Source organism: Panthera onca, chromosome B3 (assembly GCF_046562875.1).
Source record: "Panthera onca isolate mPanOnc1 chromosome B3, mPanOnc1 haplotype 2, whole genome shotgun sequence".
NCBI lineage: Eukaryota > Metazoa > Chordata > Mammalia > Carnivora > Felidae > Panthera > Panthera onca.
The window spans coordinates 40,708,373-40,729,649 of NC_138344.1; the positions used below are offsets into that span (position 1 = coordinate 40,708,373).

The window sequence follows — 21,277 nt, forward strand, 5'->3', positions numbered from 1 at the left end:
CACTTCTGGACTAGGATAAATTCAATCATTGTATATCCTTTGTGTGTGTTTTTCATAGTTTAGAGAATTGGGATGTTTCTCATATTATGGCTAACAGTGTGCCCTGTGGTATAGTGAAGTAAAAGCAGAAAAGTTTATATGTAATGCTGTAAGACACTTGCTTATCTGTTAGAGTCAAACCCCATGTAGCCCTTCTTTGCCCCTTAAAACTCTAAAATATCTCTAAATCACATGAAGCATTTTGAGTAATTACCTTTAATTACGTATATAAGATCTGTCCCACTCCCTCCTGGTTGGGGTGGGGGGGCTTTGATTTTAAACATTTTACTGGTGAAGACTTGTTGTGCCAGTGATCTCTTTAATTGCAAACAGAATGTTATGAGTTTATTATAGCAATTGGCCTGCACACACCTCACAGTAACACAAAGTACTAACACCTTTTGGTGCGTTGTTTTACAAAATGCAGAACTGCTAGAGATACTTGTTCAGTCTGAAGACAGAACTTGTTACTTAGATTTTGTCTTCTTTTAAGGAACTTGATGAAAAAATAGAAGGAACTTGATGAAAAAATAGAAGGCAAGTTTCCAAAAATAGACCCAAGTAACTTATATGTAAGTGGAATGATCTGGAGAATTGTGATTAGCTGCAGAAAATTCATACAATGCTTATACGGGTGAAGGTTGGGGAAAAGTTGATCAGTCAATAGAAGCTTGCTTATAAATCGACCCAGAACCTGAAGTTTCTGATGCCATTTTCTCCTTCAGTTCTAGCTCATACTTTACTTTTCTATCTTTATTCACACCTCTTTTGCTATGTACCTGAATGTTTCTCTTCCTTCAGTATCCTCACAACCATTCTTCAGTCATTAAGAATGGCTTAGTGATTGCCCATAGAGAATGCTTTTTTAAGGAGGACACAGGCAGGAGAAGTTTCAGCCCAAACTAAGGGCTAGAGACCATCACAGGACTGGCCACAGCCCTCAGGCACCATCCCCTCCTAATTCACAATTTGTCAAGTTTAACAATTAAGAAGAAAAGTAACATTTCATAACATCCTCAAAGATGTGGAATACTATGGAATGAAAGAGATGAATCACTGACGTGAATTATTCCTTTGAGTTACAAGAAGGTGGAAGCATGTATTTACTGTCTTGGATTAAAACTTAACAAATTCTGGGGTCACTTGGGTGACAGTCAGTTAAGCGTCCGACTTTGGCTTAGGTCATGACCTTGGGTTCATGAGTTCGAGCCCTGCATTGGGCTCTGAGCTGTCAGCACGGAGCCTGGAGCCTGCTTTGGATTCTGTGTCTCCCTCTCTCTCTGCCCCTCCCCTGCTCACTCTCTCACTCTCTTTCAAAAATAAGTGAACTTGAAAAATTTTTTCAAGAAACCTTAAATTCCTTTCCAGTGTCTGTCAGTGTCATTGGTGAAAGAGAATATTTTCTTTAAGTTCCAATAATAGGCTACAAAAGATAGATAAGTCCTTGTATCTCCTTTCAAAATAGTAATCCAGTTGCTAACTAAGCCCGTTAGTATTTGTAGAATATAACTTACCTATAAAACATGCTTAAGACAAAAACCAACACAAACATTTTTTTAACATTTGTGACCAATTGTATTTGTCATCTTTGAACAACTCATAAGCAAGTAATTTATATTCTTCCCATTTAAAAGAAGAGTTTGTCAGCTCTGTACTCTTTTGTGCTTTCAACAGTCTGACACAGTTTTAATTTTTCCCTACATTTTCCTCTTTCTTTATACTTCATTTGGTTTAATTCATCATTCTTACCAGCCTATAGCAATCTTGTACTAATAATTACTGTAGTCATAATGCAAGGAGATAAAGCTGAGCATCAGCTGTGTCTAGAGCACTATACTGAGAGATTTGAGGGCCATAGAGTTATGGGTTGTATGGTCTCTGCCCTTCAAGAAACTAGAGGAAAAGAATATGTAATGTTTGTTGAGCTTCCAGTATGTTTATCATGAGGTATTGTTGTGTAACTGTCAAGGAGCTCACCAATGTATATGAATAATTATAATGCAAACAAAAACAGTGGAATGTTAAGGTTTTTTTAAGGGACTACAGATAAAATGATACAGAAATTCTGAAGGGAGAAATGGCTACTAATTATGGCAAACAGGGAAGGCTTTTTAGAAAGGGTGGTAGCTAGGGGCTGAACTTTCAAAAAGAGGTATGATTTACTTGGACATGTTCAAATACAAGAGTAAGGAAAGGCTTCCAAGTACAAAATAAGCTAAAGCCCAGAGGCAGCTATGTGTCTGTTCGTGCATTTATTAAAGAAGTACTCAGTGAGCATCCCACTTGGGATAAATACTATTCTAAGCTAAGCCCTGGGGATACAGTGGTGAACAAGAGTAGGCACTGCCCTTAACTATTTTCTAAAAGTGAGAACACTCGAGCAGAAACAGCTATTCTGAAGAGTTGAGAGGAAGGAGAGAGTTGTAGGCTTCAGAAGTAAAGAAGCCTCCTTGTTTGGGGTGATGCAGATTTCTAAGTATCAAACCTCTTTTCTGCACCATTTCTTCTGTACCTAAACCAACCTCACTTATATCTCTCAAAACTCCTTACAAAGCTGAGCCACTAGCCACATGTGCCTATGAAGCACCTGAATTAGCACTTATAGGTAATTGAATATGCTGGAAGTATAAAATGCACACTGAATTTCAAAGATTTAGTCCCCCCCTTCCCCCGCCGAGAATGTAAAATACCACAGTAATTTTTAAATTGATTATATGTTGAAGTGTTGATATTTTGGATGGGACTTAAATAAAATATATTATTAAACTTAATTCCACCTAATTCTTTTTTTCCACCTCTTTAAAAATGTGGCTTCTAGAAAATTTAAAATCAAATTCGTGGTTCTCATTCATGGCCTGCATTGTATTTCTGTTCGTGCTCTATAACGCAATGGTGTGTTCCTAGTGTATACTTAAAATACTTCCTGTGAAACTATTATTAAAGATGTACTAAGGTAATATAGGTATATAATATTCAGACAAAATCCTTATTTTTCCTTTATTCCTATGATCTTTTTATTTACTCAGCTATCTCTGCCTTTTCAACTTTATAAATGACCTCTGCCATAATTTTTAAGGACATTTGTTAAACCAACTGGTGGTTCAGAATTTAAAAAAACTCTGGGGGCGCCTGAGTGGCTCAGTTGGTTGAGCGTCAGACTTTGGCTCAGGTCATGATCTCACAGTCTGTGAGTTTGAGCCCTGTGTCAGGCTCTGTGCTGGCAGCTCAGAGCCTGGAGCCTGCTTCGGATTCTGTGTCTCCCTCTGTCTCCCTCTCTCTCAAAAATAAATATTTAAAAAGAGAAAAATAAGCTATGGGAGAGAGCAAAATAGTCTTAGTTTTTCTCATTTCAGAGAGCTTTTGCCTCTTTGCTTTTAGCTACCTATATGCTCCCTTAGCCTGTACGATTCATTCTCTCCACTCCAGCCTAATCGGCTCTTAACCATCAAGACTCAGCCCACGGCCCCTGCTCTGTGAAGCCTTTCCCATCCCATTCAGTCAAGGTTAGATGCCCCTCTTTACTGTTCCCCTAGCACTCTGTTCTCACGTGTAGTATTTGATGAATGCACAGACTGACCACCAGACTCTTTGAACTTAATTGAATTTGAAACTAGAAGGAACATTATGGCACTTATTCCTCAGACTAGCTGAAAATCAGCAAGAAAAATGAGTTCACTTTTCTTCCTTGTAAGTCTGCATGCCTCCTCAGTGACCAGAATTATAAGGTCATCTTGAATGTTCCATCAGGTCACATCTGTTCTTACTGGAGACATATTTGGGTGAAGGCTCAAATGAAAAAAGAATGGCAGGCTGTAGCATCTGTTCCATTGACTGGTTGTTCTGTGGCAAGCCACTTAACCTCTATGCTTCCATTCAGAAAGTGAGGGTAACACTTGGTTCTTTACTCTCCCAGGGCTATTTTGATACTTAAGGAATGGTATTACAATATTAAGAGAGTTCAGTAGTAGGGGGCACTCTGCTTCTGTGCTATGATTAGACTGTGTGCCTTAGTGTGTTTTGTTTTTTTAATCAGAGAACTTCTGGGAACAGTTTGTTACACGGGCCCAAGGTTAATGAAAACAAATGCTTATCTGTTTTTTATACTTTCTGTGTTATTCTAAGTGTATGCCAAGCTGCCTTCTGAATTCCTAAATGATGTATTAAATTATTAATAGGCTTCTTTTAAAGATTGACTCCTTAGTTGTTTTATTAGGAAAATACTATTTATGCACTTAAAAAAAACTTTTTTTTAATCTTTATTTTTGAAAGAGAGAGAAAGAGTGTGTGCAAGCAGGAGAGGAACAGAGAGAGAGGGAAACACAGAATCTGAAGCAAGCTCCAGGCTCTGAGCTGTCAGCACAGAACCCGACGCAGGGCTCAAACTCATGAACTGTGAGATCATAATCTGAGCCGAAGTCAGAGGTTTAACCAACTGAGCCACCCAGACACCCCTGCACTTATGCACTCTTAATGTAACCTTACCTGGGCTTTTATAAAGGAAACATTACTCTTTCTTTATTACTTGAATTCATAAGGTATCAACACCATTAGTATTTTGTGATTGTCCATTAGGTTCCTATATAGGCAATCTTTTATTGAATCTTTACAAAATGGGTTAATCTCCTTTCCAAGAAATGCGACTAGGTAGAAGTTACTGCCACTTTAGATGTCTGTGAACTTAGAGCACAGATGTGTACCTGTAGTAGAGTAAAAGAGCCTAAGACTTAGAGGCAGAAGTTGGGGGTTTAGGTTTGGCTGCACCACTCATTACATGACCTGAGCAAGTCATTTCAGATCAGTTACCTTACCTATAAAATGGGAATAGTAATACCTATATGTACTAATTGTTAGGATTAAATGGGAGAACCTATATAAAAACACTTCATAAACTTGTGATAGAGGTATGCTTTGAGGGAAATTTTATAATGGTAGCATGGAACAAATAATGGGGTAGGAAAGTCTCTTGACTTGGAAATATCAGTGGTAATTTGGATACAAAGCTTAAAGTTGCCTTCAGACACATTATGGCTAAATATAAGAGAGAAGATAACCTCGAGCTGGGGCTTTGGAAATAATAGATCAAGGCAGGTTCTGAAAGCATTTTTAAATTCTCCATGGGCCTAGATTTTTAAGTAATATGACTTACATTGAAAGTAGGTCCAGGACTAGAGACACACGAGGGACCAACGAGGATTTAGACCTCTGGCAATTTGGCAATATATAATGAAATGTACAATACACATGCCTCTTGACTCAGCATATTCTCTTAAAGGAATTTACCCTCAAGATACATTTGCAGTCATGCCCAAAAATGTAGGCACAAAGCTTTTTGCCATATTATCTGCATATTTGTGTAGACTCTTTCATTTTCAGATGATAGAGTTCAGGCTTACTTGGGAGGGCGAGGAGAGGGGAAGAATTTCTTGGCTCACAGATCCAGCAATATTCTCACTGCGGGCCAGCCAGATTTAGGACCAACACTGTCCTTGGCTTCAGCTTATGTGACATATTTATCTGTCTCCATTTCTCTTAGCTCTGCTTTTTCTGTGTTTGAGTTTCAGATAGGTAGTCCCTATTTTCATTTGGTAGTCTCTGGCAGCTTCATTCAGGCTAAGCTCCTTCCAGTTTAGCAGTGAGGGAGGGGGTGAGGAGGAATTGTTCCTCCTTCTCTATAGTTCTACGAAAGTCCTAGAGTTGACTCTGTACTGACATGGGTCAACCACACATCCTTTTTTTTTTATTATTTAATTTTTTTTAGTGTTTATTTATTTTTGAGAGAGAGAGAAACAGAGTGCAAGTGGGGGGTGGGCAGAGAGAGAGAGGGAGACACAGAATCCCAAGCAGGCTCCAGGCTCTGAGCTGTCAGCACAGAGCCCAAAATGGGGCTCGAAATCACAAACTGAGGTCATGACCTGAGCCGGTCGGACACTTAACCAACTGAGCCACCCAGGTGCCAGCAAGCACACATCCTTGACCCAATTCCTCCTGGCAGGGGAATAGAATACTCTGATTAACCTGGCTTGAGTCATATCCTTGGGGTGGCAATGGGAAAGGACTTGACCCTGCTTTAACCACATGAAATAACATCAAAGAAATGGTGCTTTCCCACCAGAAGAGTAAAATGTTATTAGAGGAAGAGGATGCAGGCCAGGCAAAAGCAGTAGCTGTTCACTATCATATCTATTTCTAATAACGAATAATATACAACCGAAATGTCCATCTGCAGGAAAACTTAAGCAAATATGATATATCATAGGGTCAGATACTATGTAGCTATTAAAATAAATGAGGTATAGGGGCGCCTGGGTGGTTCAGTCGGTTAAGCGTCCGACTGCGGCCCAGGTCATGATCTCATGGTTTGTGAGTTCGAGCCCCGCATCAGGCTCTGTGCTGACAGCCTGGAGCCTGCTTCGGATTCTGTGTCTCCCTCTCTCTCTCTGCCCCTCCCCAGCTCATGCTTGCTCTCTGTCTCTGTCAAAAATAAACTTAAAAATAAATAAAAAAATAAATAAATGAGGTATATTCATGAGGTGACAAGAAAAAATGTCTACTATATAAGATTAAATTAAAAGTGAAGTTGCAGAAAAGTATTCTTAATTATGTGTCTGTTATGTATGTGAATACTTTTTCTTCATATGTTTCTGTACTGCTTTTGGTTTGTTATTATATTTGATTTTTTTAATGCGTATATATTAACTTTTATAATTTAAGAAATAATGCCCCAAGTGACCCTTATTCTGTACTGGTTACTGGAATTGACAAAGCTCAAGAACTGCAGAGAGATGGGCATATGATAGGAAAGCTGAAAAGATAGTATTCATGGAGCTGATATAAAAATAATGGGAACCCAGGGAATGAATAGGACAGATGAAGCTGCTTGTGTAATACAGCAGGGGATTTATATCCTAGAAGAGTGACAGAGAATTGCTAGAAAAACTAAATGTTAACCAAAAAGGCATGTGGTTTGGAAGAGATAGGATAGGAAATACAGAAAATAACTTCGACCACCACATGAATGAAAGGGAAGAAGAACAGAGGCAGAGAATATAGTCAGCTTAATGGAAGAAGAGAGTGGTGAATCTGGAGTTGAGAGATCTGGTTGTATTACTTGGGTAGCCTCGTATGTAGGACAGATCATACAGCATCTCTCAGGGTGTCTATCTCATATGTAAAATGGAGTTTATTAGTATTTTCTTGTTTTCTTCACAGGACGACTGTGAGGTCCAAGTGAAATGGAAAAGGGCTACTTATGTAAAGAAAAGACCCTGCAATTCCAGGTTAGCCTGGAACAAAGTTAAGAATTTGTCTCTATATATAAATGGAGAGAGAAGAAAAGGGTAGGAAGATGTCCTCAGACTGCCTTTGCACATTAGACAACTCAGATGACTAATTTTGTTGGTCATTTGGTCTATTTGGATGGGCAGTTGCTTTTTTGAGAGAGGGGAAGAAATTTACATTTGTTTGTGTGTAGCTTTTGTTACTGTTAACTAAAATGAATAGGTCCACATAGTTCACCTGCATGTGGAACAGCAAGGTAAAACTACAGATGACTGTGTAGAACCATCATGGAAAAATAGGCACAGAAGAAAGTCAGTGTAGAAATATTACAACTCTGAGTTACGTGGAATCTTCATAGTAGCGACTTGCCCAACAGAACATTTTTTTAAATATCATTCCTGTGAAATTCAAACAAGAACTACTCATTACTATCACCTGTGTTAGCATGTACCACACATTTAAAATCTGATTAAGTTATTTTGCTTTACATATGTGTGTTTTAGCATTTTGAAGTAGGTATTGTGCATTCCAGATTCTCAGTGACATTTCATTGAATTGTTACTTATTTATTTAGTACTTATCCTGACCTTATCTACCAGGCGCTTGGACCCATGCTAGACACTGACATACAAACATAATTAACACATAATAGTCACTGCCTTCAGTCTTCTGTTAGTAGGGAAGACAGACACATGGACAAAGAAAGTATAATGGGAGTGGGGCAGGATTGTCAAGGAGTTCACTGTTCTTTGAGTGACCTCATTTTTTTCTTTCATTCCTTTTAAGTGCTTGCTAGAACTTTCTTGACATTTTATTATTGTTGTTCAGGTGTGTGTTAAGAATTGTGTATCTCTTTTTAGCTTTTGAAACTCAATAGATATTCTATCTCTATAACTAAAGCACAGAAACTGTGAATGCATGCAGTACTAAAGAGAGCAGAGATTTTTCAGGGACTAGGTTTTTATCCCGTAAATTAAAAAAAAAAAAATTTTTTTATGTTTATATACTTATTTTTGAAAGAGAGACAGAGACAGAGACAGCACACAAGCGAGGGAAAGGCAGAGAGAGACACAGAATCCGGAGCAGGCTTCAGGCACCAAGCTGTCAGCACAGAGCCTAACGCAGGACTCGAACCCATGAACCACAGGATCATGACCGGAGCCGAAGTCAGATGCTTAACTGACTGAGCCACCCAGTCATAAATTTTTACCAGTTCTGAGCTGAATTAGTCTTTTTGGAAGGAGAAGAGCTCTCCCACCCCTACCTAACACATTTTTAAATTGTTTTTATCTCAGATACTAATAGAGAAGAAATCTTTTCTCCTACCTTAGGCTTTCTTTCCTGGCTCCTTTGGATAAATAAAACTCTGAATATGCTTTGTGGCTCAAGGCCTTGGTAATTGTGTGTATATGGTAGAAAAACTCTAAAAGTTCAATTTTTTGTGGCTCAGAAATGTGAGACTATTCGTCTGCTCTTGCCTTTCCTCACTTTCTCTTCCCCAACATACAAATTGATCTCATGTTAGCAGCATATATCCAGCAATAGTCAAGTTCCCAAGAGGCCTGTGAACAAGATGATTGTAAAACATTTTTCATTATAGGACAAAGTAATTCTGATTCCTTAATTCTGGGTCTAGCTGGGTTTGTTTGTTTTTTTATTAAGCCAGCATTTTGAGTAGATGTCATATGTGTACTGGTTCATATTATAAAGAGGCATTTTTCAGAGTCCGAGAAATGGAAAAAAAAAGAAATACGTGTATTGTTTCATATCTTTGTAATGCATTGCTTTTCTAGAGTTATTTTCTCAGTTTTAAAGGCTATGCTTTTATTTTCCCTGTTCACTTCTAACTATGGAATATCATCCTGTTTATCTGCCTATTCTTTCTGCTTTCTTGTTAAGTGGACTTGTTTAATATTATCATTAATCCTGATGATTGTTCCCCATATGCAGTATTTCCCTGTATGAATAGTAATTCCTTGATGGCTCAGAGACACTAAGGAACATTCAGTAGTTGTGCTGGAAGGCACTACCATGGGACAGTTAAGTTTCGAAGAAGAGCTGTCCTATTTTCTTTAAATATTAAAAATAAAACTGTATAAACAAAAGAAGGGAATTACCAAAGTCATTATGTCCTTAAAGGTTTTCACTGGCCCTAACTTCAGAAGACAGTCATCCCCAACATATACTTATCTTTTAAAGAAATATTAAGGTGTTATTTTTTACATCCAGATATTAATGTAGGTATGAGATTTATTTGAACTTGCTTCATAGCTAGGTAATTTAGTTTTTCAAAAAGAATCAAAGGCTAATTATTAAGCAATAATGTGATCAAATTACCAAAAGCTTCAGGGTGGTTCTATTTCAGTTCTCAGCCTGAGGTGCATTTAAAAATATCTCTACTTAGAGTAGTTACTGTTCATAATGTTTTATGGAATATTTTTAGGTAACAGCTTGGATGATAAAGAAGCCATTATCCTTGATTTGGTATGTTTAACCCAAGTTAAATTTATGACAGACTGAAAATTAGCTGTAGTGTCCACCCCACTTCCTGTTCTGTACCACTTGATGTATGTATGAGCCTCACGTCTGGCAGGATTTATAAGAATATGTTATTGATGGATGGGAAAGCTGTTTCATAGTACCCTGCGAAAATACACAAGATAACAAGTGCAGGGTATATATAACCTTGCAGTTTTGGTTTATAAGAGATGTAACCTGGGGGAGCACCTGGGGGCTCAGTTGGTTAAGCATCCGACTTTGGCTTAGGTCATGATCTCACGGTTTGTGAGTTTGAGCCCCACATCGGACTCTCTGCTGTCAGCCCAGAGCCTGCTTCAGAACCTCTGTCTGCCCCCTCTCTGCCCCTCCCCCACTTGTGTGGGCACACGCGCTCTCTCTCTCAAAAATGAATACACATTAAAAAAAGAGAGAGAGGTGTAACCTGTGGCTAAAGGACATCTAATGAAACCTATTAGAAATTTCTCAGAAGAAAGGTATTCAGGATTTACTTCTTTAATTCCTGGGCTTTTATGTAGTTGACCGATTTAGGAGGGAGATCTTATTAGTGATTTATTTCCAGAGCAGATGAGAAGTTATAAAACTACCTTAGTTTCTGAAATACCATGGATCAAAGAATTCAGTGCATAGCTGCCTTGCCCACCTCTCTCACTTCATTCCCATTACCTCATAATTACTTCTAGTAAGTACCGTTTTACCACATGTATAGCTTTTGTTGCATTTAAGGCTGTGTCCTCATCCCCTATCTTATTAAAGGACTTCACAGTATAATATTGATTGATTAAAAATTTCATAAACAGTGGATTCGACGTGGCTCTGCAGAAGAGTGAAATAGAATATATAGAATTTCTTACTTAAATGCAACCCAGGAGGGGTGCCTGGCTGGCTCAGTTGGTGAGCGTCTAACTCTAGATTTCAGTTCAGGTTATGATACCAGAATTGTGGGGTCAGGCTCCATGCTGAGCATGGAACCTGCTTAAGATTTTCTCCCTCTCCTTCAGCCTCGCCCCTGCTCACATTCTGTCTCATATAATTTATATATAGATATAGATATAGATATAGATATAGATATAGATAGATTTATTTAAATGCAGCCCAGGATAAGTCATTACTGTGTGCTAATCTTTGACCAAAGACACAGACTTTCAAAGTGGGCTTATGTCTGTATCTTTTACCACCAACATTGGCCACTTTATGGGCAGTCATGTGAAAAACTAGGAACAGAATGGAACTTGCGTGGGCATCTTTCTGTACAGATAGTTCTAATAAATGATGGCTATGTCTCCCAAAGAGACTTTTCTATTTGGCACATTTTCTGTAATACCTAAGAAACTAAACAGGCAAGTCTTTTAAATAGCCTTAAAATGATTCCAGTCAAAAGATACTGAGTCCAGATGTTCTGATGAAAGAACTTCTGAAAGAGACTATTTTCTGAGTCCTAATAATATATTGGTCATAACACATAGCAATGCTTTTTTTAAAAATTTATATCCAAATTAGCATATAGTGTAACAATGATTTCAGGAGTAGATTCCTTAATTCCCCTTACCAGTTAAGCCCATCCCCCTTCCCATAACCCCTCCAGTAACCCTCTTTCCAGCTGAGGTGGCACTTCAGAATCATTTGCGGAACTGTGCTTACATTTGCTACCAAAAGTTCTGATTTAGTAGTTTTGAAGTGATGTCACTGCATCTGTTTTTAAAAATTTTTGGTGCTGTTTCTAATAGACACACTTCTGGTTGACTACCACTCTCAACTTACTTTGTAATTTGAACCACACATATTCTGTATAACCTGGAGCCACGCTTTCATTCATATAGGTTCTGTGGCTTTACAAAGAGAAACCTGGAAGATAGCTAGAAGGAAACCCTAGCTATTGTCAGAATTTTAGTTTTAAGAGGAAACCAGTCCAAACCTCTCCTCTTTACAGATGAAAAAGCAGAGACATGAAGGAATTTTCAGGGTTGCTAGCAGAACCAAATACTAGATCGAAGACTGATTTGAGCCTTTTCTCCAGTAGCATGTTAGACTAGTCCCATCTTTGAGAAAACTTCAAAGCTACTTAATAATCTAAAATTGTCCTGAGCATTCAAAGCCTGCCCCAAGATATGGTGAGGTCTCAGGGTATTTCATACAAGGAGCAATAATGCAGCCAACAGGAATGCCTCACATCTTTGTAGGAGAAGTAGATTCCTTATGGGTGGAGTTATGAATGATAGAACTCATAGGTAGAAATTACAGACATCACCCAGAATGCTTTTGTGACTTCTTCGTAAACATGGAAATTTCTGACAAGAGATGCCTGGATTTATTACTAAAGATTGTCAAGAACAAGATGATCATTTGTCTCATTTAAACCGATCTTTAAGTATCGGAAGCAAGCCTAGGGAATTATGTCAGTATTATATATCTAAGCAGACCTTACTTTTAGCTTACTTATACTTCAGAAGGAGGATTTTGTGCCCAGATTTGCAATTTATCCAACTAAAAGAATAATATGTTTATTAATTATGATTAGATTTGACCATGAAAAAAGGTCCAGATAACAGTTTACTGAAGATAGAGATTGATTTTTCTTTTCGATTAGAAAAGGGCAGGGAAATCCAACATTGGTTACTTCACAGCCATTAGGGACTCACGTTTTTGTTTTTTTTTTTTTTTCTTTTTTGTTCCACTCATTCTTGCCACTTTCTGATATCCACAAGGTGTCTGATGGTTCTAGATGGCTTCTGGAGCCTAAGCCATCATCAAAGCGGGGCATACCTCCAACTTGAGTCAGCTCCCATGAAAGAGCTTTTCTAGAACTACCTCATCCAACAATTTCTGATTCTGTCTCACTAGTCATAGTTGTTATCAAAGGAAGCTAGAAAGTTACAACCAGGCCGGTGGCTATTTGCAGTAATTAGAAGTTTTGTTATGAAGAAGAAGAGAATGGATACTAGACAGGTAACTAACAGATCTGCCACAGCTGTTTTGAAGAATGTACTACTTTTTTAAAAAAGAATATAATATTTATATTAGGAAAATCAAATTTTAGTGACATCAGAAACTATTATATAGCATTTAAATTTGAAAGATCCCCAAACTACCATCTACCATATGTCTGATTAGTAAAAGCAGTAATCCTCTACAATGGTGTTCTGCTTTGGATTTTTCAGCAGGATTCATTAGGAACAGCTGTTAGGTTTTGTATATTTTAAAGAAACTGAAGAATGAGTTCAGAACAACAGGGAGATAAAAGACACTTTAAATCTGATTTCTTTTGGAGATAGAATCAAAACAACCACAAGGACAATTCAGTGGATATTTATGGAGCTGACAGGAGCAGAGTATGCTGTATTAGGTGATACAAGCTGGGGATGAGCATACTAAAACACTCAAGTTTCTTAGTACCTAGAGGAACAAGGTAGACTCCAGTAGCACATGAAACAGTTAAACACATATCATAGCAACGAAACACACCAACTCCAGATAGACAAGATTTATCCTGGGGACAAGGATGGGCATCTTGGGTTAAAGGTTTAAATAGTAGATATTGTCTTAGTCTGTTTGGGCTGCTGTAACAAAATACCAGTAGACTGAGTGGCTTATAAACTCAGAAATTTATTTCTCACAGTTCCAGACTAGAGATCTGGTTGCCATCATGGTCAGGTTTTGGCGGAGACCCTCTTCAGACTTTGTTCTGTGTCGTCACATGGTGGAAGGGGCTAGGGAACTCTCTACAGTCTCTTTTACAAGGGCACTAATCTCATTCATAAGAGTTCTGCCCTCATGATGTAATCACTTCCCAAAGGCCCACCTCTTAAAACCATCACATTGGGCATTAGGTTTTCAACATATGAATTTAAGGATGATGGGGAGACACAAACATTCAGATTATAGCAGGTAGAATCACCTCTGCTTATCTCCTATCTATACATAGAAAAAGAATGAGAAGGAGAGATTTTGTTGTCTAAAGAACTTGTAGGGGCGCTTGGGTGGCCCAGTCGGTTAAGCGTCCGACTCTTGATCTCAGTTTAGGTCATGATCTCACACTTTGTGAGTTTGAGCCCCGCATCCAGGTGGCACGGAGTCTGCTTGGGATTCTGTCTCTCCTTCTTTCTGCCCCTTCGTTGCTTCTGCTCTCTCTCTCAAAATAAATAAATAAACTTAAAAAAAAAAAAAGAGAACTTGTAGGCAGAAGCAAGTAGTAATCTGTAGCATATATAGCTGCAGAACATGGTATACATAAATGTGTGAGATGGAAGTGTTTCTGCTCTATGAGACCAGATTTTTTAAAAATGTTCTGTAGTCTCATTCATATCCACTGTTCACATGGTGCCATTTAACACACGTTTACTGAATGCCTCATATTTACAATACGCTCTAAGGGAGAAATTCATTCACAAGTTGACACTTAGGTGAGAAAGTGTCTAGATTTTAGCATCTTAGAGCTATGAATTTCAAATCTAGGGAAAGCCCAGCCTTGTCTTTTATTTTTCCTTTTCCTTTCAGAATTACTTACCAGTAACCAAATGCTGTCTGTTGACTTTGCCCCAGCTGATAGAAAACAGGAAACTACAGAGACTCCCTGTGAGAAGAGAGCCAGGCTGTACCCTCTGTGACCTCAACCTTTCAGTCTGAGTTCTCCTTGGGGCAGCAGTTGCAAACAGCTCCACGTGGCTTTGGCAGTTAGCATAGAGAGCGCAGATGAAAACAGCTAATGCAACAAGGCCTGTTAGGCTGGCCTGTGAGCTCAGTGACCTGTCTTTTAACCTTCTGTGCTAGTGTACTTTTGGGCCTCCTTGGGGAAGAATAGTTTATGCTCTGATCCAGTAATGGATCAGGGACCGTTCGCTGTCTTCCGTAGCAGTGGGAATACCTTTGTCACTCTGGTATTAAATAGCTGCTTGTTTGAGGCTATTAGGTGATGACTCACCTTTCCTACGTGTTACTAGTTCGCTTTGAAGCTGCTGTGCTCAGTTTAGGTTCTCCAGGAGTGACTGAGAGAAAATGGAGAAAATGGTAATCTCACAAATTGTACTTTCTTTATATCTACCCAGTGCTGATGCAGCTGTCTCACATTTTGGGTTTTGTGTCCCCCACTCTGCACCCTATTTCTCCTCTGCTTGCAGGTGAAGGTCTTCCACAGGTGTATTACTTTGGACCATGTGGAAAATACAACGCCATGGTGCTGGAGCTCCTTGGCCCTAGCTTGGAGGACTTGTTTGACCTCTGTGACCGAACTTTTACTTTGAAGACTGTGTTAATGATAGCCATCCAGTTGGTAAGTTGGCATTGCTGTTCTGCAAAAGGATAGGTGGGTCCCCCAGCTGCATTCCTGTGTCCCCTTTAGGGCTCTCCCAGATGTCGTGACACATATTGAGTGCACACTCAGAGGTTTGATGGCATTCTAGGAAGCAGGCTGGGCCAAAAGGGTTAACCTAGAGAAGACATACTGCGTCTTCTGTTCGCTCTATTTTAAGAATTTGCACCTTGGAGCAACACCCTGCCCTCAACTGAAGTGGAAGCATATAATTTAGTTTGGGGAGAAAGAGGATGATTAGGTGAAATTGTACAAATGCAAGTGATTTCCTTGATGTTTTATTTATAGGTTTTAAACATATGGCTGTAAAGTTTGGTCCTCTCCCCTCACCCTTGCAGCCAGGAAGGGATTGGCCACGTAACCCACTGCCCTAACAATCAGATTCCAAAATCGTGTGACCAAGAACCTGCCTTAGCTCTCTGGCCTCCGGTTCTTACAGAGACTGGCAGAGCTGAAGAGACAGCTCCCTCAGCTCCAGCCAAATTACACAGCAGTGCCAGTTCAAGAAGCAGTTAAGACAGTTCCCTTGAGAAGTCTGTCAGCCTCTCAGAGGAAGGATGCTCATGCATCTTTTATTGGTCTCAAATGGTGGTGGTCTCACCCACTTTACAGTAAAAGCTTGGAAATGTTAGAAAATTGACCTTGGCTTTTGAGTCCAAACTTAAGATGCCTCGGCTTCCCTTTGTATGCTGTAGATAGAAATAAAACAATGAAATTTGAAATAATTTTATGGTTATTATTTGGGGCTATATTTAATTTCACATAAAAACTGCTCTTCTACCTCTGCTGCTGATTAGCTCTGTAAAATCAATGCAATCTTTACTTCTCTGGACCTCACTTCCCATGTTTTTGCAGCAGAAAGTACTAGGTTGGGGAGGCCTGCCTGACTGAGGATACAAAGGTGTGGGCAGAAGGTGAATGTGACAGTGGCACCTGTCTTCAGAGGTTGCCGACGTATTGTGATAATCCTGGCTGGGGATACATCGAGCCTCTCAAATGTGTGCTTTCTGACGTAGCATAAAAACACCTAATTCTATTCATCATTTACAAATTGTAACATTATGAGCTGAACTGGCTGTCTCACTTTCATTTAACTTGATACTTGTTATGTATGTATTTGTATCAGAATTTTTTCTGGTTTACAAGCGTGAAGTGACTGGGTGGTGAAGAAGAAATGAGTTTTACTTTCAGTAGTTAAAACCTTGGGCTGATAAAAGAAAATGTTTGGATGTTTGTTTGTTTGTTTTTTCCCAGTAAACTTCTTCAGAGTATTTTCATCATTGTGTATTCTCTTTTAGCTTTCTCGAATGGAATATGTGCACTCAAAGAATCTCATTTACCGAGATGTGAAGCCAGAGAATTTCCTGATTGGCCGACAAGGCAACAAGAAAGAGCATGTTATACACATTATAGACTTTGGACTGGCCAAGGAATACATTGACCCTGAAACCAAAAAACACATACCTTATAGGGAGCACAAAAGTTTAACTGGAACTGCAAGATACATGTCTATCAACACGCATCTTGGCAAAGGTGTGTTTATTTTCTGCTCAGTGAAAAGGGGCGGGTCCTTAAAATAACTTTTTATTCCAATAATACTTTTGTCCCCTTTGTGCATTACAACTTGTGGTTCTTCTTGCTTCACAAGGCAAGTGATTTTTATACTTGAGAAACTAAGATGGTGAGTTAGTAACTTTCCTAAGTATCCTGTTGACAACTTAAAGATTTTTCTTTAAGTAAAATTCTTTACTTTTTTAATGTTTATTTATTTTGAGACAGAGCAAGCGAGAGAGCGTGCACGAGCAGGGGAGGGGCAGAGAGAGAGGGAGAGAGAGAGAATCCCAAGCAGGATCCATGCTGTGTGCACAGGGCCCTATGCAGGGTTCAATCTCATAACCATAAGATCATGACTTGAGCTGAAACCAAGAGACAGAAGCTTAACCAACTGAGCTACTCAGATACCCCTATTTAATTCTTTATACTATGTTTCCAAATGCTTAGTTTTTTAGCAGTGTGGGCACTTGAATTGTTGTATTAAAATGATAGCATTTGAGTAAGTCTAATGATGAATTTGGTGTTTACATATGAATGAATGACTCCATGTATGACAGTCCTGAAAAGGACATCAGATTGATTGGTATCTGAACTGGGGAAGAATGTGTTACTAAAACATGTGCTAGGCTTCTGTTCACTGTGCATAATTCCATGAATAATTCTTTGAGGAAGAGCCTATGTCTTACTCAATGAAAATAGAGGAGTTGTACACTGCATTCAGGATAGACAATTTGTGAAAGCTCAATCAAGGCAGAAGGCCTTACTTGTTAGAGGAACTAGTTCAGGGGAGAATATTTGTAAGAGAAGCCTAAGGAACAGTGGGAAAGCCAAATAGGCCCTGGGCCCCTCACTAGCTTCTCCAGAAAAGCTTCCGTTTTTATCTATTTTATATATTTGGCTTCTGTGGAAGATTCTATATGAAGAAAACATTCTAAAGTGATTGTAAAACTATGTTTGAAATTCATCACTCTTGGGGCGCCTGGGTGGCTCAGCTGGTTACATCTGACTTCGTCTCAGGTAATGATCTCACAGTTCATGAGTTCAAGCCTTGCCTCAGGCTCCGTGCTGACACCTTGGAGCCTGCCTCACATTCTGTGTCTCCCTCTCTCTCTCTCTTTCTCTCTCTCAAAAATAAATATTTTTTAAAAAATACACCACTCTTGAGAGTAGACATGTGAACAGAATATTATCAGGTTCCATACTCCTAGACATACTAATTATATTGGGTGTTTAAATATTAATGAATTGTTGTGCACTAACAAGTATTTTAAAGACTAAATGACTAAAAAGTTGCCTTATTGACAAAACTGCCTAGGTTTTCAAATGAGGATTCTAGAATGTGTTAGTGAAGAGTAACTATCATATTGCAAAGTGATACAACTGGAACAGAAATCCTGAATGCTATCAGGATTTTTTCAGTAAACGTATGAAAATCCTCACTTAACTAAATGTAATACTTTAAAATTAGACTAGAAGGGCTTCTGCCACTTATTATCTGTGTCATTTTGGACAGGTTACTTAATCTTCCTGAAACTTATCTGTAAAACGAGAGTAATATTTCACAAGGATGTGTTTGTGGGTTGAATGGGTAGTATGTGTAACATAGTTCTCTTGCATAGTGTTCAATATCCCCACTTGCTTCCTTTTTACTTAGATAGACTGTGTCGTAAATAGTAAAGTCATGATTATTTGGTTTAACTGACAGACTCTAGAAGTTGTTCTAATTCCTGCTTCCTAGGCACAGCAGTCCATGTTCTGATTTTATTATTCTTGTCAGGAAATGCAAGAAGAGACAGAGATGGGTCTCTGTGTTATGTACAGATAATGGTTTACAGAATATGTACAGATAAGGTACAGATAATGGTTAAGAAAAAGGTTTGCAAACCCTGGCTGTTGCCCTTAAATCTATATGATTTTGGTTCAGTAACCTTTCCTCAGCCTCAGTTATCTCATCTGTGAAATGGGTATGATAATAATACATTATACTATAGGATACTGAGAGATAATACATATAAAGTATTTAGCACAGTGCCTCATAGTAGCAAAGACTCTAAATGGTAGTTATTTATTTATTCAGCAAAATACATTTTAAGTGTATAAGATCGTCATACTGGTTCTTTCATCTCCTGGTGTAGCCATTCCTGCTGGAACTTTGAGTTTATCTCCAAACTTGAAATTCCTGAGTTCTAGAGTTTTTTGGGTCACATTGAACCTATCCCCATATTTTTGCCCTTTCCAGATTACAGAGAATACATATAGATGGTTATTATATGCCCTTTAAATTCTGGCCAGGGTCTCAAAGCAGAGAGGTATTCCATAGGACCTTGAATCATACTGTTTTGTTTTGTTTTGTCTATTTATTTATTTTGAGAGAGAGCGAGCAAGCAAGCAGGGGAGAGGCAGAGAAAGGGAGAGAGAATTCCAAGCAGTCTCCGCACTGTCAGTGCAGAGCCCTGTTTGGGGCTCGAACTCACAAACAGTGAGATCATGACCTAAACTGAAATCAAGGATGGAACACTATTTTTTTTTTAATTTTTTAAATGTTTATTTATTTTTGAGAAAGAGAGAGAGTGCAAGCAGGGGAGGGGCAGAGAGAGGGAGACACAGAATCTGAAGCAGGCTCCAGGCTCTGAGCAGTCAGCATGGAGCCTGACATGGGGCTCGAAATCATGAACTGTGAGGTCATGACCTGAGCTGAAGTCAGACACTTAACCAACTGAGTCACCTAGGTGCCCCAAGAGTGGAACATTTAACCGACCATGCCACCTAGATGTCCCCATATTGGTTTTTAAATGTGTAGCATTCTTTATGTTGTAATGAAGAAAAAGGGAAGTGCATCTTCAAATGACTTGGGGAGAATTGCCTGTTTTGTAAGGGAGAACAAGGGAAGAAGCCTCCTAAACCTGACCATATCAGATTAGCCACTTTGTATTCTTAACGACTGAAGTTAGGGTAAGAACACTGGGTCATCTAGACCCTTTCCTCCAGCAAAATATATTTGACCTAAAATCAGAGGAGTGATACATGTAAACCAAGCATGTCTTTCTGAATGGTTGAAGGCAGGCCTTTATGGTGTGAAAGAATTCTGTGTCCTACTTGTCCCACTTGTATTGAAACCTTTCTTCTTTGAAAAGGAAAATACCCTTCATGAAAAAAATGAGAGCATGTGGAAATTCTGAACTAAATGAATACGGTTTTCAGAGAAGTACACAAATAAAGCATGACTCTGGTTTTCACTTTTTTGAAAGGATTAAGTTATCATAGATTAATTACTAATGGGTTAAATTATCATAGATTAATTACTTTAGAATTTTAGAACTGGAAAATGACTTTTCAAATTATCTATATCAGCCAACCTTCTTTTCTTGTTTATTTTGAGAGAGAGAGAAAGAGAGTGCGCGTGCGTGAGCTAGCAGGAGAGGAGCAGAGAGAGAGGGGAGAGAATCCCATAGGTTTCCCACTGCACAGTGGGCTTGACACAAACCCAGACATCATTACCTGAGCCGAAATCAGGAGTCTGATGCTTAACCAACTGAGCCACGCAGTCACCCCAACCACTTTATTTTCAGGTGAGGGGACTGCAGCCCAAAATAGGTGACTTGGCCATGCTGAATTTCACATGGATCGAATGAATGGAAAGAATGGGCCAACAGCTAGATAACCTAATTCGGGAGCCATTATTTTTCCTATTATGCCTTATTCCACAACTATTTTTCATGGTGCTCAGTAGTTGGAAAATCACTTTATTAGTTATTCTAGTGGGTTTACATGTGTTTTTGTTTTGTGTGTGTGTGTGTGTGTGTGTGTGTGTGTGTTTATTTAAAAAGTACTCATTTTATAATGGGCTTTGCTGTGGAGAGAAGTTGGGCGTTTTTCAGGATTAATCAGTATTGAAAATGTGGAGAGGTTTGCCCTCTAGTGCTCAACCAACAAAAGTGCAACTGTCCAGTGAATTTTTATTACCAGGGGGCCTCTTCTTACAGGAAGTGGATATAAAAATGGAAAGGCAATGTGTAGGTGTGATACAGTGTGAGAAACTGCAGGGTGTGGTTTCTTTGTCTGCCTTGCTTTATGAGAGGCCTCAACTCACCCTGCTTGTTCTTTCTTTTTTATTTGTGTGTATTTAGGTCCTATTAACAAACTCTTCCAGTCTAATGCCTTTATGTTTTCAATTATATATAAAATTTGGTGGCAAACCCCAGGCAAGCTGTGTAGACAAAAGCTTCTGTTGGTCTTGCCATTTTACTTCATTCTTTTTAAGATTATTTCAATTGATGTGCATCCACTCAATTTTATGTTATTTATCTCTCTTGTCAGGGTGCCTCTTTTTCGCATTAGTGACCACCTTGCCAAAAACCGTTTTCAAACTGAAACTTACCAAGTTGCCTTTTCTTTCCTGATCCACCCTGTAGAGTTCTATTCACTCTTTGTCGTGCACATTTTCCCATAATTGAAGGCAGCCATTAAACATGTTGTACTTCTGCATTTTGAGCTGAGTAGCTCTCCTCCCTGCTTCCCTCGTAGGTTTTACTTTTTGCACAAAGAAAGCACAATCAAGTTTAGAGTAGCCCCTTAGTCTTGTCT

General features: G+C 38.9%; 1 protein-coding gene across 18 annotated transcripts in view; it reads left to right on the forward strand.

The window, feature by feature from the left end:
• CSNK1G1 (casein kinase 1 gamma 1) overlaps window positions 1-21,277 on the forward strand; it is a 168,265-nt gene that overhangs the window by 105,775 nt on the left and 41,213 nt on the right. For all 18 annotated transcript variants that reach the window (XR_009605933.3, XR_009605934.3, XM_060618316.3 and 15 more), the window contains 2 exons: window positions 14,949-15,100; window positions 16,438-16,672. Coding sequence is in view for 16 of the 18 variants with exons in the window: in XM_060618316.3 (XP_060474299.1) it covers window positions 14,949-15,100; window positions 16,438-16,672 (387 nt within the window). In the remaining 2 variants the exon portion in view is untranslated. The remainder of the gene's footprint in view (window positions 1-14,948; window positions 15,101-16,437; window positions 16,673-21,277) is intronic.